We start from the raw sequence: 12,877 nt of genomic DNA, 5'->3' as shown, positions 1-12,877 counted from the left end.
TCTATCTATCTATCTATCTATCTATCTATCTATCTATCTATCTATCTATCTATCGATCCGTCTTTGGTTAAAGCGTACGGTGCTATTTCGGCGCATGCGCACTATCACGACAATGACGTCGAATACGATTAGTCACGAACGCGCATGCGCAGAACTCGACGTTGGCGGCCTACGAGAAAAAAGGTGCTCCGGTGTGCCTCGGCAATTTATAGTCGGTTTAGTGCGACATGGCGCGGTATTTGAGACCACCAAACACTTCTCTTTTCATCAGGAATATCTCTGATGAAAGCAGGTAGGTTTCCACAAAAAGCCACATAACGCTCATTTAGCTTCAGGAGGGTTTTTTTTTTTAAATGAGCAAGAAAAGCAAAAAAAAAAAAAAAGCGTAGCGTTTGCGTTCGGCGGCTTGCCTACGTCACAAGGACGACTGAAGCGCACTAGCGTACTAACTAGTACGTAGAAATAGGACGCATGGCCAATGTGGCGGTTTATCGGCTATCGTCTTTCTGCATACTATTTAGTGTGCTAGTACGAACCTGGTAGTAAAGTACTAGGTTTCCTTAGAGCTAATCTTACTGTTTAGCGCTTGTGCAGCTAGCACCAGTTATTACAGCGCTGCTTATGTAAATTGCATTAGTTGTGCATTTAAAAAAAAAAGAAGTAAAGCATTTGCTTGTGGAAAAAAATAATAATAAACGCGCTCAAAACGGCTACCAAAAAAGGTAAAAGGCTGAAGGCGGGTCGGCTAGCCGAGCTCACCGTGGCTAACTCTGGCTAGCTTAGCCTGTTAAGTAGGCAGCTAAAAATAGCTCAGTGGCAAAGAGGGGGGGGACGGGACTACATAAATACTTACTCTAACTGTTAAATGAAGAACCAATCTAATGTGAGTTCTGAGGTATTTGCTTTAACCAACCAAACAGTTTATTAGTAATGGAAATGAGTTAAAACGTGCTTGAATGAGTGGAGCCAACTTAGCTGGCCTGCTTTTAGCACGTGCTCTGCTGAGTAACTTTTGCTTTCAGTGAATCAGATTAGAAATTAGATCATTTCCGACTGAAGTAAACCAAAACCTCAGCCTTTACCTAATTTGTGTATAGTGTGCTTGTGTTTTGCATAATAAAGCATTGTGTCTTGTGTGAAATGCTCCTTATTATAGGTTATAAAATTAGTATAAAAGCATTTACAACACTGGGTTTGTCACGTGTGTGTGTGAGAGAGAGAGAGAGAGAGACTGATTAATAAAATGTTGAATGAAGGGTGCACAAACTTCTGATCTACATGGTGTTAAATGGTTTTTGGACTATAAATTGGATCATATAAAATGTGTTTGCATGACTAGACTGATATAAGGAGGGGGAAAAGGGAAAAAACTTTCACTTTTAGTAATGTTGAGTTTGTTTGAGTGATTCTTTATGCCACAGGTTCCCTGGAGAACCCCCTTCCTCTTCTGTCCTGTGCATTTTAGGCATTTTAGTTCCCTGCTCTATAACACACCCATGTGAAGAGGCTGTTAGATACACCGAACAGGCATAACATTATGACCAATTTCGTGTTGGTTCACCCTTTTTGCTGCCAAAGCAGCCGAGGCATGGACTCCGCCAGATCCCTGAAGGTGTGCCGGCACCAAGATGTTAGCAGTTAAGTATTTTGATAGATCACTGACCACTGCAGACCGGGAACCCCCCACGAGAGCTGCAGTTTTGGAGATGCTCTGATCCAGTCGTCTAGCCATCACAATTTGGCCCTTCGTCAAATTCTCAGATCCTTACGCTTGTCCATTTTTCCTGCTTCTAACACATCGACTTTAAGGACAAACTTGCTGCATAATATATCCCACCCACGCCGTGATGAGGAGATAATCGGTGTTATTCATGTCACCCGTCAGTGATCATAATGTTATGCCTGATCGGTGTACATGAAACAGGTGCGTTAGAGCAGGGAAAACAGGATAATATACAGAACAGGGTTTTTATTTTTTCTACGCTAAACCTTAGAGGGAGAGGATTCTCTCCTTCAGACAAATGAGTGAACTATGATTTCATGATGCTTTAGGCCAGAGGATTTGCGTCGTGAGTTCGGTCGTTACGGCCCTATTGTAGATGTCTACATTCCCGTTGACTTCTATTCCCGTCGGCCAAGAGGATTTGCATACATTCAATATCCTTTGTAAGCAATCAAGCAAGTGTTTTGTTTGTTTTTTGTTTTGTTTTTTGTTTTTTGGAGGGGTAAAAAGAAATCCTGGTTTTCCAAAAGGAAAATCTGAAAGTGAAACTGTAAGATCTAATTTGATTGTATTCTGGCCATTCATGTCTCCTAACTGCTATTTCTTCTGTTGTCTCAGAAAATGTAAAGACATACAGTTCTGGAGACCGTCCCTCCAAAGAGTATTTAAGAGTAAAGACCGAAGTAGAGTAGATTGAAGCCAAAGAGCCCGTAAGGATTCAGGCGCCAAGCGATAGAGGGGAGAGAAAGAGAAAAGTTAAAGCTCGAAGATTCAAAGAGGAGAAAAAGAGGGCACCTGTTCCAAACAGAGAGAGGAAAAGAGCAAAAGATAATGGGGCAAAGACAAGCAGGAAACCTCCCAAGGCCTTCTGGGAAGCACTTAAAGAGAATAAAGGTCAAGCTCAAGGTCAAGCATGTTAAAGGTAACGAGTATTAACTTTTGTATCCTACCTTTGCTGTAGTCTGTTCATTGTCCCCTTTTTTCCTCCCCCAAGTCAATTTTTCTGATCTTACCTCTGTCATGAGTTCTTCAGAGTTGATCCATGTTAATTTCGTAATTCTGCTTGCCAACCAGTTTCATCGATTACGGCGAATTAAAAATTAAACTTGCAAATTTGATTCAGTAATTACCCCTCCCCTGTGCATTATGATTTCTCCATACTGAGCTCATGTTGCTTTCTCTGTCACATTAACGATGTTACGTAATACTGCTTAAAAAATTTTTTTAAAAAAATGAACGTGGCGTCCTCCGAGATCCTGTCTGGCGGACGCGAGCGTGTCCGTGTGATTAGCCTGTGTGTCGGTGTGTTTATAAAACGGAAAGCCTTAACAGCATTAGCACGTTCGAGGATGTCCGCGACGCCGAAGACGCGCTGCACAACCTGGACCGGAAGTGGGTCTGCGGACGGCAGATTGAGATCCAGTTCGCCCAAGGAGACAGGAAGAGTAGGTCATTCTATGTCTCTTTATCATACCAGCGTGTCTTTTAAGCAGCACTGGCGATACCGGTGTTTCTTGCCCTCCGACACATCCACTGTTATCTCTCAGAGGAAACACTAGGAAGTCAGTGTAGATTTGTGTGTTAATGTTCCGGCTGTTCTTTTAAGGTGCTCACTGTCTCTTTCTGTCTCTCAGCCCCGAGTCAGATGAGGTCCAAAGAAAGGCGTTCTCCTCGCAGCTTCTCCAGATACGATGATTACGAGCGCGACGGCCGCTACCGCCGCTCCCGGAGTCGCAGCTATGACAGACGCCGGTCTCGCAGCCCCTCATACGAGCGCAGACCCCGCCGCTCCGACAGTCCCAGAGAGTGAGTCCTGCCGTCTCAGATTGGTTACTTCATTCAACATTCAGTCGCTCAGATACGTCGTGTTGAAATGCCCCGTAAACCTGATCACGTGACTCGCGTACACCACTCTTCACCTGCTCCCACATCAGATTTCATTCCAACCAACCTGAAGCCACACTGAAAACTAAGATCCACTGATTAAACGGGTGTGGCTGCTGCTTGATCGGAATGAAAACCCTGCACTCACACCAGCCCTTTGTGGAGATGATTAGACACCCTGGTCATTCTAAAGGTTCTTTACTTTTTTTTTTTTTTTTTTTCTTTTTTTTTTTAATAACAGCTCCCGCTCTTATGGCAGACACAGGCGAAGCAGAAGCCGTGACAATGACAGGTGGGGTGGTGTTCTTCTCCTTTATTCCCATCCACACTGCATCATACCCTTTATTAATGATCTGAAAGTGTAGCTGTTGGACACCTCGCATTCAGTTGTTTCTACAGAACGGAAGAAGCATTTCGAGTTCTTAGAAACTTATATTTGTCTGACCACAGCACTTTTTTTTTTTTTTTTTTGCCCGCTGTGGTCTGATGGTGAGAAGCTGTGTGGTGTTTCATTTCCAGTTAGTGCTAGTGTTAGTGTTATTTTTTTTTTTTTTTTTTGAGAAACCAAAATACAGCGAGAAATATGAAGAATTCTACTGAGTCAGTGCCATTTCCTCCCCCCGATTCAGGTCAAGGCACAGACGAGAGCACGGCCGAGGGCATCGCGCCGCTCCTTCCCGCAGCCGCTCGGGTTCACGTTCCCCCTCCCCCGACTCCAGGATGAAGATGAAGAACAGGAAGTCCCGTTCTGGGTCGCGTTCGCCTCATCCGACTCCAAACAAGGAGGCACCCCAATCCAGCGGTGCGCAAGAGGACGAGGACACCCGCCCCAGATCGGCTTCTCGCTCCTGCTCTCGCTCAGTCTCGCGTTCCCGGTCACGTTCCCGCTCGCGCTCCAGATCCTGGGCCGGACGCAAATCCGGCGGCCATTAGGACTCTCTGTGTGAGGAGCGGAGTCGTTCAATAATATAACTCATGCAGCTCTCGGGCAAACTGATCATGTAAAGGCCATTTTTTGGGGTGGGGGGGGTTACTACTTTTTCTTTTTTCTTTTTTTTTGCAGGTTTGCTCGGGGACACGTCTGATTCCTGTCTCCTGTCCAGCAGCAGATTTCAGGATCAGTGGATGTTCATCACCGATTATTAATCAGATGTAATCCAGTGTATTTTTTTTTTTTTTTTTGTTTTTAATAGCTTAGTTTAGTGTTCATTTTGGTGATTTCGCAAAAATGAAAGCACCAAGACATGACGTGTCTAGACCCGGTATACGCCTTTTGATCAAAAAAAGGATGCAGGTTTATCGAATCCGATTCATGCTCGTATTTTCTGTTTAGGCAAATAGTTAGCAACGGGCGCATTGTAGAGAGTGCGGTATTTTCAGTGTTTATTTTCTGTAATGAATATGAATGTTTTCGGTTTGTACAAATCTTTATTTTAAACTCGTCTAGCTGAACCGGCTGTTATCTTTCCCCCGATATCCCGTAAACGTCTCGTAGAAACTCGGTTGTCTTCCAGGAGATTATACATCAAGAAGCGTTTTTTCCTTCCCCTTTTTTAAAAACAAGAAAGTTTGTTAAATGTGTTCTTGATTTCCGTATCCTGTCCTACAGCAATGTTTTACTCTTTTTCATGCTAAAGATGGATCAGAGGAGAGGGAGAGAGATCTCCTGTATGTGAATAAAAATGTACCCTTTGGTTGTTTAAAATAACTGGTGTGGATGTGTGACTGTTAGTAGACTAATCTTTATTATTTAAATAAATAAGTGTCAGGCAGTGAGGTTCAGATCCTAAGCTCTAGCTTTTCGGGATTATTTTCATGGTCTGGTTTCATACACTGACTTTAATAAAAGAGTTAAGAGCCAGGACTCTAAAATCCACTTGTCCCAAGCCATGGTAATGAATTTAATGTTCCACAGGTCTATAAATCTCCAGACTGGCTACAGAGAGGTGTGATTATTTAATATATACAGTAAGTCTGAGTTTTCATGATCATTCATCTGTTTAAATTATTCCTAAATGCTAAATTATTAGAGATTGAGGTCAGAATAGAAGTGATCTATAAATATGAAAACTATGTACACCAGATCAGGCGTAACATTATGACCAGTGAGCGCTCTCATCACTTCATGGTACCTGTTAGGCAGCAAGTGAACATTTTGTCCTCAAAGTCGATGTTAGAAGCAGGAAAAATGGAGGATCTGAGCAAGTTTGACGAAGGGCACAAATTGTGATGGCTAGACGACTGGATCAGAGCAGCTCTTGTGGGGTGTTCCCAGTCTGCAGTGGTCAGTAGCTATCAAAAGTATCCTTTAGGTACTGTAAGTTAAAGGATCTGCTTCTAACATCTTGGTGCCACAGCACACCTTAAGGCAGCGACTCGACCCCACTAGATCCCTGATCACAAGGTGGTCATAATGATATCAGATCAGTGTACGTCTACCGGGCATTAATGATATTTTAAAAAAGGTCAGTAAAATAAAATCTCTCAAAGAACCCATTAAAGTCCACAACACATGAGTTAATGGTTTGCATCCAAGTTTATTTTGAAATTCCCTACGCCCCCTATACAAGAAAACCGACTTTCCACAAAGGCAGCAGTGAACTCTCAGTCATAATGTTTATGTTCAGGGCAATGAAGAGGGGGGAAAACAAATTCATAATCACAGTGAAATCTTTCTTTTTCTTTAAATACATCTGCTGTCATCTTTGGCTGCAGTTCGGCAGACAGGCTGCTGTCGGGCCGTGTTTTCCTGGGGAGTTACAGTTCGAGCCAATGGAGCCAATGCAGGAATGTACGTTTACACGGAAAACAGAAATAAAAACGAAATGTGGTGTACTCGTTCACAACCCAGACTGCAAAAAAAAAAGAGGGGAAAAGAAGAAAAGGAAAAGGAAAAGAAAAAAAAAAAATACTATTACCGCCTATGATGGGACAGCACTTTCTTTTAAATTTCATAAAACTGTATAGACAAAAAAATCTACAAAAATGGAACTAGTAATATTACACAACATGTAAGTCAACACTCGTCACCCTCTACACGAAGCCGAAGTTCTTGGTCTTGATAGCAAGGAGGAGCTTCTGCTTGAGGATCTGTTTGGAGGAGTAAAGCGGCACGTAGAGACGTGAGATGCACGTGTTGGCCGTGGGTAGGTGTTGGTCATCCGGAGGCCTGATTGTGATGGATGGCATCGGCTGGAAACCTTCCTCACTGGCAGGCAGGGACGGGCTGGACGTCCAGAAATACACCTGTGGCACAGAGACGCGTTTGTTCATCTCGTCTTTGTAACAGTAAAGTGCAATGAAGAAATAATAATCTACTGTGTAAATATTAATGCAGGACAATGATTAATACAATTAAAATAAATGACAACAATAAGCACTAATAATCTCAATCAAAATCCTTAAGCCTGTTAAGGATTTTCTCGTGCCGGAGAATCTTGTACAATACACACTTAAACTGGGATCTTTTAGTGTGTACACACGTGCAAAGTTTTAACCAATATTCAGTATGTGACCACATCAGACATTAATAGGAACATCTGTACAGATCCAGAGAGCTTTAGGATGGAGAAAAATGTGATCCTATTGATTTGAAGTAGTTTCAGAAACTGCTGATCTCCTGGGATCACACACATGGAACGATATCCAGAGAATTACACACATGGTTTGCTGTAGCTAGTGAGATCTTCAGAGAATGGCCAGACAGCAACTCGAGATATTATTTAAAACTCTGTTGAGCATATCTACACTTCAAACCTTGAGGAAGCAGAAGAGCTCATCAAGCTCAGCCGACCAGGCGAGTTTTTTTAATAATTTCATGTGAACATTAACTGAAGCAATCTTTAAGGAATACTTCTGGATGGATAATTGCATGAGTGAGCAGGTGTACAGGTTTTCTTACTCAAGTGTGTGTGTGTACACTGTGCATGAAATCAGTTTAAAGACGACTTACCAGATCCTGCCTCTCAGTCATACTCATCTTCTCCACGATGGACCAAAACCAGCGTTTAAACTGCAACAGCTTCTCTGCGTTCTCACCTGCGGGTCAAACCAGAGCAAAACAGCTGCATGAGATGGCATTAATGATATCATAGCTTCAACAATTCGGTTAGTCTTTTACCATTAAGTGAGAAGATCATACATACATTTACAAATAAATAAATAAAAATAATTTAATCCAGATTTGTTGTACGGTAATACCTCGCAGATCCACATATGATTTGCGGCTTCACTGACTTCACATTTTCATGCGAAAATATTTTTTAAAAATTTAGTTTATTAATTTAGTAATATAAATATAAAAGTAAAAACAAAATATCAATATAAATAAAAATGTTACTTTAACGATATCGAACAGAGCATTAACAGTTTTACCTAGCTGCTGATTGGCTGGTAGCAAAATAAGCATTTACAGTACATTAGCATTTTTAGTGACATCCGCGTCATTCACGATGGGTCCTGGAAAGTAACCTATCGGATGTGAGGTATTACTGTATTTCCAAGGAAACAGCAGGGGTTAATGGGACACTAGAGTTAGCGAGCCAATTGAGATGGATGAGAATCAAGTTCTGTACCAGATTCATCGTTGAAGGAGGTGAAGCTGATGAGCATCTGCACGTTGACCTCGCCGCAGCCGTTGACCAGCAGCCTGAAGTCTTCGGCTGTGAGATCCTCTAGGGCGTTTTTAGGGAGCACATCCAAGAGGCCCTTCCTCATGGCCTGGAAAAAAAATAAATAAAAAAAAGAGTTGAAAAAACAAATGGAAAAACTATTTGTTACTTCCAGAGGCAACATTTCTAGTTTTGTCCTCTAAAAGATACTATAGTAACTATAGGATATAGATATAGACTTATAACCTAGAGAATACTGACATAAAAACAGAACAAGGCTTTACTTTGGGGTTAGTGTGCATCATTGCAAATAAAAGCATGACAGGATTCTGTAAACCTGTACTCACATGCAGAGGCTGCTCCGCTACAACCAACATCCTGTGCTCAGCGTATTTCCTCACATACTCATACACATTCTGAGGGGTCACAGGTATGCTGCCACCACCGGCCAGGAGCTCCACCTGTATAATACACAATCACAACCTTCATCAATCATCAACGTTAAAACAATCTGCACAGAACAGCAGCATCATGTGGGTAGCAATGAGCCACTGAAATTGGTACAAGTATAAAACACTGATCAGGCATAACATTATGACCAGGTGACGTGAATAACACCGAGTATCTCATCATGGCACCCGTTAGTGGGTGGGATATATTAGGCAGCAAGTGAACATTTTGTCCTCAAAGTTGATGTCTGAAGCAGGAAAAATGGACAAGCGTAAGGATTTGAGCGAGTTTGACGAAGGGCCAGATTGTGATGGCTAGACCACTGGATCAGAGCATCTCCAAAACTGCAGCTCTTGTGGGGTGTTCCCGGTCTGCAGTGGTCAGCATCTATCAAAAGTGTCCTTTCAAGTCCTATACGTTCTGAGGTGGGGCCTCCACAACTTACAGGACTTAAAGGATCTGCTGCTAACATATCGGTGCCAGATACCACAGCACACCTTCAGGGATCTAGTGGAGTCCATGCCTTGACAGGTCAGCAAAAGGGGGGGCCAACACAATATTAGGCAGGTGGTCATAATGTTATGCCTGATTGGTGTATATACCTTGTTAGAGTCATCAATAATGCTGTCTGTACGTGTTGAGTTACTATGAAATGACTAAAGTGCTAGAAGAGGTACAGCTGTGTGTAGGATAATGCCTGACTTAAAAATATATTGTGAGGAAAAAGATATGCAACATGACAAATAATGCACAAGCTCTTTAAACTTCTCTATAGACACAGCTTCGAAGCAGAATGGTGTTACCTGTCCAGATCCTTCCTCCTTGCATAGGTCGATAGCGAAGGCGAGGTCCATGGCAGCAAACACGGCCTCGGCCTCGCTTGCCTGCGAGTGGCGGATCAGCTGGCGCAAACTCTCGTACATTACCGGGTCGAAGAATGCAAAGTCGTGCCAGTTAACCTGCATGACACACACGCACACAAACAAACCAGTGTCTAAAATAGTCTAATTTAAGTCTTCCTTGGTATATACAAGATGGCTTCACACAATACCCACCTTTCTACCTAGCAACACTTTGATGACGTGCCTATTAAGGGTGATTGGGCACAGTTCATTCTGCAAAAGACACAGGCCGAGTATTCTGGAGAAAAAGGAGAAAAGAAAACGTTTGTGAAATCAGCTGCACTCAAAAGATCTCATAAATAACGTTCAATTTCCAGGTTCCTACCTGCCGATGTTACGGAAGCAGTTCAGCCTGGCCTCAGAGTTTTTGCCGGGCCGGGGGGAATAGAAGCCCCTCTTTCCAGGCTGGTAAAACAGAGGAGCGTTATCGTCGCCGTCATCCGTATCGTCCAACTCCATGTCCACCACACTGCGGGTGGAGGCGTGTCTCTTCCTATTCTCCTGCTGCACAAACACACACACACCACCTTCAGAATCCTGAAACTACTGTTCAAGCCTTGCTTTTATGGAAAATGACTTGTGCGAGAACTACATACAAATAACGTGTGGTCAGGTTGTACCTGTGCTTTCTCTGGAGTGTCAAGGAGACCAAGATCCAGTATGCTGTCAGCACCATTTTCCCTTTAAACACAAATTGTATAAGGAAGAGTTAGAGGTATTACTAGACAAATGGAATGACCTTCAGAGAAAAAAACCAGACAGAAAAGATTACGAGAAGGAAGTCAGTACCTTCCATGTGTGATGAGGAGCTCCATGGCCTCTTCTACACGGGCACGAAGAGAATCCTCACTGGCCAACAGCAGTAACAGCTGAGCAGGAGAGAGCTCCAGTAACATGCCTGTAATTTTACTGGCAAAAGCCTGTAGAGAGAGAAAATACGTCTGAACATGATGATGGGCATCAAGCAAAACTGTGTGGCAGTTTTACATCATCTGGCATGGTCTCGAATCTTTTTACATGCTTGCCCATTTTATCTGTATACACTGAGCTGTATTTAACAAAGATTAAACCTTTGCTATACGTCTTAAGGGTCTGATCTAGACTCCAGAGTGGAACAGGAGCTAAACCGTCCAAATAGGACAAGCTCTATACTACGCTCATTGCTTCAGAAAGTGAGTGAGTACATACCGGCTGCATGGCATGGACACGGGGGTACAGACGCTCCCCTAAAGCCTGCCTGTGAGCAGGCAACGGGTCTGGCTCGTCACTGGGGTTCCCTTCTGATGCAGGACGGAATGGCCTGGTGTCAATGGACAGCTGTCTCCGAGAGTCCCTGCAGAATACAAGTACACAGAACACAATTAGCAAAAGCTGTAGGGCTTTTAATTAAAAACAAAAAAGTTGTCAATTTTATCTTTACAGTGAAGGCAGTTCACACGGTGACTTCAATGAGTAGAATGCCAGGGATGTATAAAACTGCCCCAGATGTGTATATTATAAAATATGATCAAATATTGAAGTGAAAACAAAATTGAATACAAACATGACTGATTCAGTAATAATTAATCCAGTCTGAACAGGGTTTTAAAGGGATAGATGCGCACTGCTATCTTTTGTAAGTCCCTTATTTGGAACAGGGCTTTTCCCCCCGGTTTAATTTTAATGAGGGACGAGTAAGAATGTTTTTGTTCGGCGCCATCAGATGCAGCACAACCTCACCTGTCACGGTCTCTACGGGATCCTGCCCTCAGGCCACCACTCCTCCTCTCCCTCTCCCGGTCACGGTTTCTCAAGCGCTGCATCAAATCTGCACATAAGAAACCACACAGGAAACTATAGCATACTCCATCTAGCTCATGGAACTTGTGTGATTAAAAACAGCGTCAAAAAAGCATTATTCTGTGCAAAGTACATCTGAAAAAGCTTTGTGAAGTGTTGCAACCAGTCTATAACTGTGATATTGATAAGAGGTGAGGCTTACTGCTGGCCTGCATGCCCTTGCTGACACTCTGTACACAGTCCAGGTTGGGCAGTTTGTCGTTGGACAGAAAGGCCTGAGCGATGGCCGTGTAGAAGCTGCGTGCCACGCCGCTTCCCTCTCCGGGCTCGTCCTTGAACGTGACCTTGACGCGGTGCACAGCCATGGGAGTGCTAGTGCAGCGACGGCCAAAGTGCGTGTTGAGCTGACGCATGGTCTGCTGGATGAGCTGGTCACGGTCACGATCCACCTCCAAGGCCAGATCACGAGACTGCAGGTTCCGCAGCTTCTCCATTTCTCGCCGAAACTTTGACTCCTTCACCTCAAAACCACCCAGCTCAGTCAGGATCTGCAAAAATGGAACCATATGGGAAGAGTGTGAGTAAACATAAGACTGCGATAGCTCATAGGGTTCTGTATTGGCTACCAAAGGGTTGTGGCTTCACATCCCAGGACTTACAGATCCAGGCTCAGCCCCTACATCCTCCATAAAGACACGTCCGAAGAGCTCGAGGGAGAGACGCCATCGTCCCAGCAGCATGTCGTGAGAGATCACCATGCCCATGAAGCTGCAATGTGGGCTGAAATTACAAAATACAATAATCACAACAAAGTAAATTTTGCACTCACATCAGCATAGTGTTTCTTTTGGTCGAATTTTATTTAGCTATTTAAAAAGCTTAATGCAGTAAATATTTAGGGCATGACACAGTACACAGAAGGTATAAAACATGGATAACAATAAAGCAACTAATCTGTACAATACGAGGACTGCTGCCTGTGTTAAATTTTGTTCATTATGAGCACTATTTTCTGAACACTTTTCTATTTCCGGACACAAAATTCATTCTTACATGAAAGTGGGAAGGGGCGGGCCTTCACTCTCCGTCAGTCCAATTTCTGCGAGGAGGCTGCTCTTTAACTGGGCGGCAAGGTCATGAGGGGAGGGGCCAGGCTTAGAGACATCCATGTCCTGCGCAGTCGCCTGCTGTTCTTCTCCACCCCTCTGTCGAGACTCCATACTCATAACGTTTTTCATATTGGCTGAATAGGACATCTTTGTGGGCAGAATCTGGAAAGGAAACTTACAAATTATGTACCAGGATCTGAAAATCTGATCAAGTACTCAAATGTTAAACTTTAAAATGATGAAAATATAACAGTATATCTTCACAATTAGACTATATTACTATAGCAGTGTGTTTACCTGTAAGCAGTTCATGTCCACAGTGAGGTCTGAGAGACCTTTGCTTGCCATGTAGGAGGTGGAGTAGAGGCCTTGACTTGGCCGCCCGAACAGATCCTCCTTTCTAGCATTTGGCTATAATGA

General features: G+C 43.3%; 2 protein-coding genes across 15 annotated transcripts in view; one reads left to right on the top strand and one right to left on the bottom strand.

The window, feature by feature from the left end:
- The first annotated feature begins 135 nt into the window (after nt 1–135).
- srsf10a (serine and arginine rich splicing factor 10a) lies at nt 136–5,315 on the top strand. 2 transcript variants are annotated; one of them, XM_058376818.1, is made up of 6 exons: nt 136–292; nt 2,053–2,157; nt 3,065–3,168; nt 3,358–3,529; nt 3,849–3,899; nt 4,237–5,315. In XM_058376818.1, exons 1-6 carry the CDS (start codon nt 228–230, stop codon nt 4,538–4,540), a joined length of 801 nt encoding a protein of 266 aa, XP_058232801.1. In that variant the 5' UTR covers nt 136–227; the 3' UTR covers nt 4,541–5,315. The 2 variants fall into 2 exon arrangements, with proteins under 2 accessions (XP_058232801.1, XP_058232802.1); XM_058376819.1 differs by lacking the exon at nt 3,849–3,899.
- Nucleotides 5,316–6,124: 809 nt separating this feature from the next.
- ubr5 (ubiquitin protein ligase E3 component n-recognin 5) overlaps nt 6,125–12,877 on the bottom strand; it is a 39,962-nt gene continuing 33,209 nt past the window's right edge. For 8 of the 13 annotated variants that reach the window (XM_058376073.1, XM_058376076.1, XM_058376079.1 and 5 more), the window contains exons 44-58: nt 12,755–12,868; nt 12,402–12,631; nt 12,008–12,128; nt 11,551–11,896; nt 11,289–11,376; nt 10,758–10,902; nt 10,359–10,489; nt 10,190–10,250; nt 9,895–10,073; nt 9,723–9,807; nt 9,471–9,626; nt 8,565–8,678; nt 8,182–8,326; nt 7,560–7,645; nt 6,125–6,853 (exon numbers count right to left, since the gene is read on the bottom strand). In XM_058376073.1, the coding sequence (XP_058232056.1) occupies nt 6,641–6,853; nt 7,560–7,645; nt 8,182–8,326; nt 8,565–8,678; nt 9,471–9,626; nt 9,723–9,807; nt 9,895–10,073; nt 10,190–10,250; nt 10,359–10,489; nt 10,758–10,902; nt 11,289–11,376; nt 11,551–11,896; nt 12,008–12,128; nt 12,402–12,631; nt 12,755–12,868 (2,214 nt within the window). In that variant the 3' untranslated portion in view covers nt 6,125–6,640. The remainder of the gene's footprint in view (nt 6,854–7,559; nt 7,646–8,181; nt 8,327–8,564; nt 8,679–9,470; nt 9,627–9,722; nt 9,808–9,894; nt 10,074–10,189; nt 10,251–10,358; nt 10,490–10,757; nt 10,903–11,288; nt 11,377–11,550; nt 11,897–12,007; nt 12,129–12,401; nt 12,632–12,754; nt 12,869–12,877) is intronic. The other 5 variants (XM_058376075.1, XM_058376080.1, XM_058376084.1 and 2 more) reach the window with 2 other exon arrangements.

This window comes from Hemibagrus wyckioides, linkage group LG23 (assembly GCF_019097595.1).
Source record: "Hemibagrus wyckioides isolate EC202008001 linkage group LG23, SWU_Hwy_1.0, whole genome shotgun sequence".
Lineage (NCBI taxonomy): Eukaryota > Metazoa > Chordata > Actinopteri > Siluriformes > Bagridae > Hemibagrus > Hemibagrus wyckioides.
The sequence above is the reverse complement of the archived record's forward strand: the minus strand, read 5'-3'. Positions and strand labels throughout refer to the sequence as shown.

Coding starts and splice junctions, on each gene's coding strand:
- srsf10a (XM_058376818.1), top strand. CDS start 228: ATGGCGCGGTATTTGAGACCACCAAACACTTCTCTTTTCATCAGGAAT. Junction 2,158..3,064: donor AGAGGATTTGCATACATTCA/ATATCCTTTGTA, acceptor CAGCATTAGCAC/GTTCGAGGATGTCCGCGACG. Junction 3,900..4,236: donor AGAAGCCGTGACAATGACAG/GTGGGGTGGTGT, acceptor CCCCCGATTCAG/GTCAAGGCACAGACGAGAGC.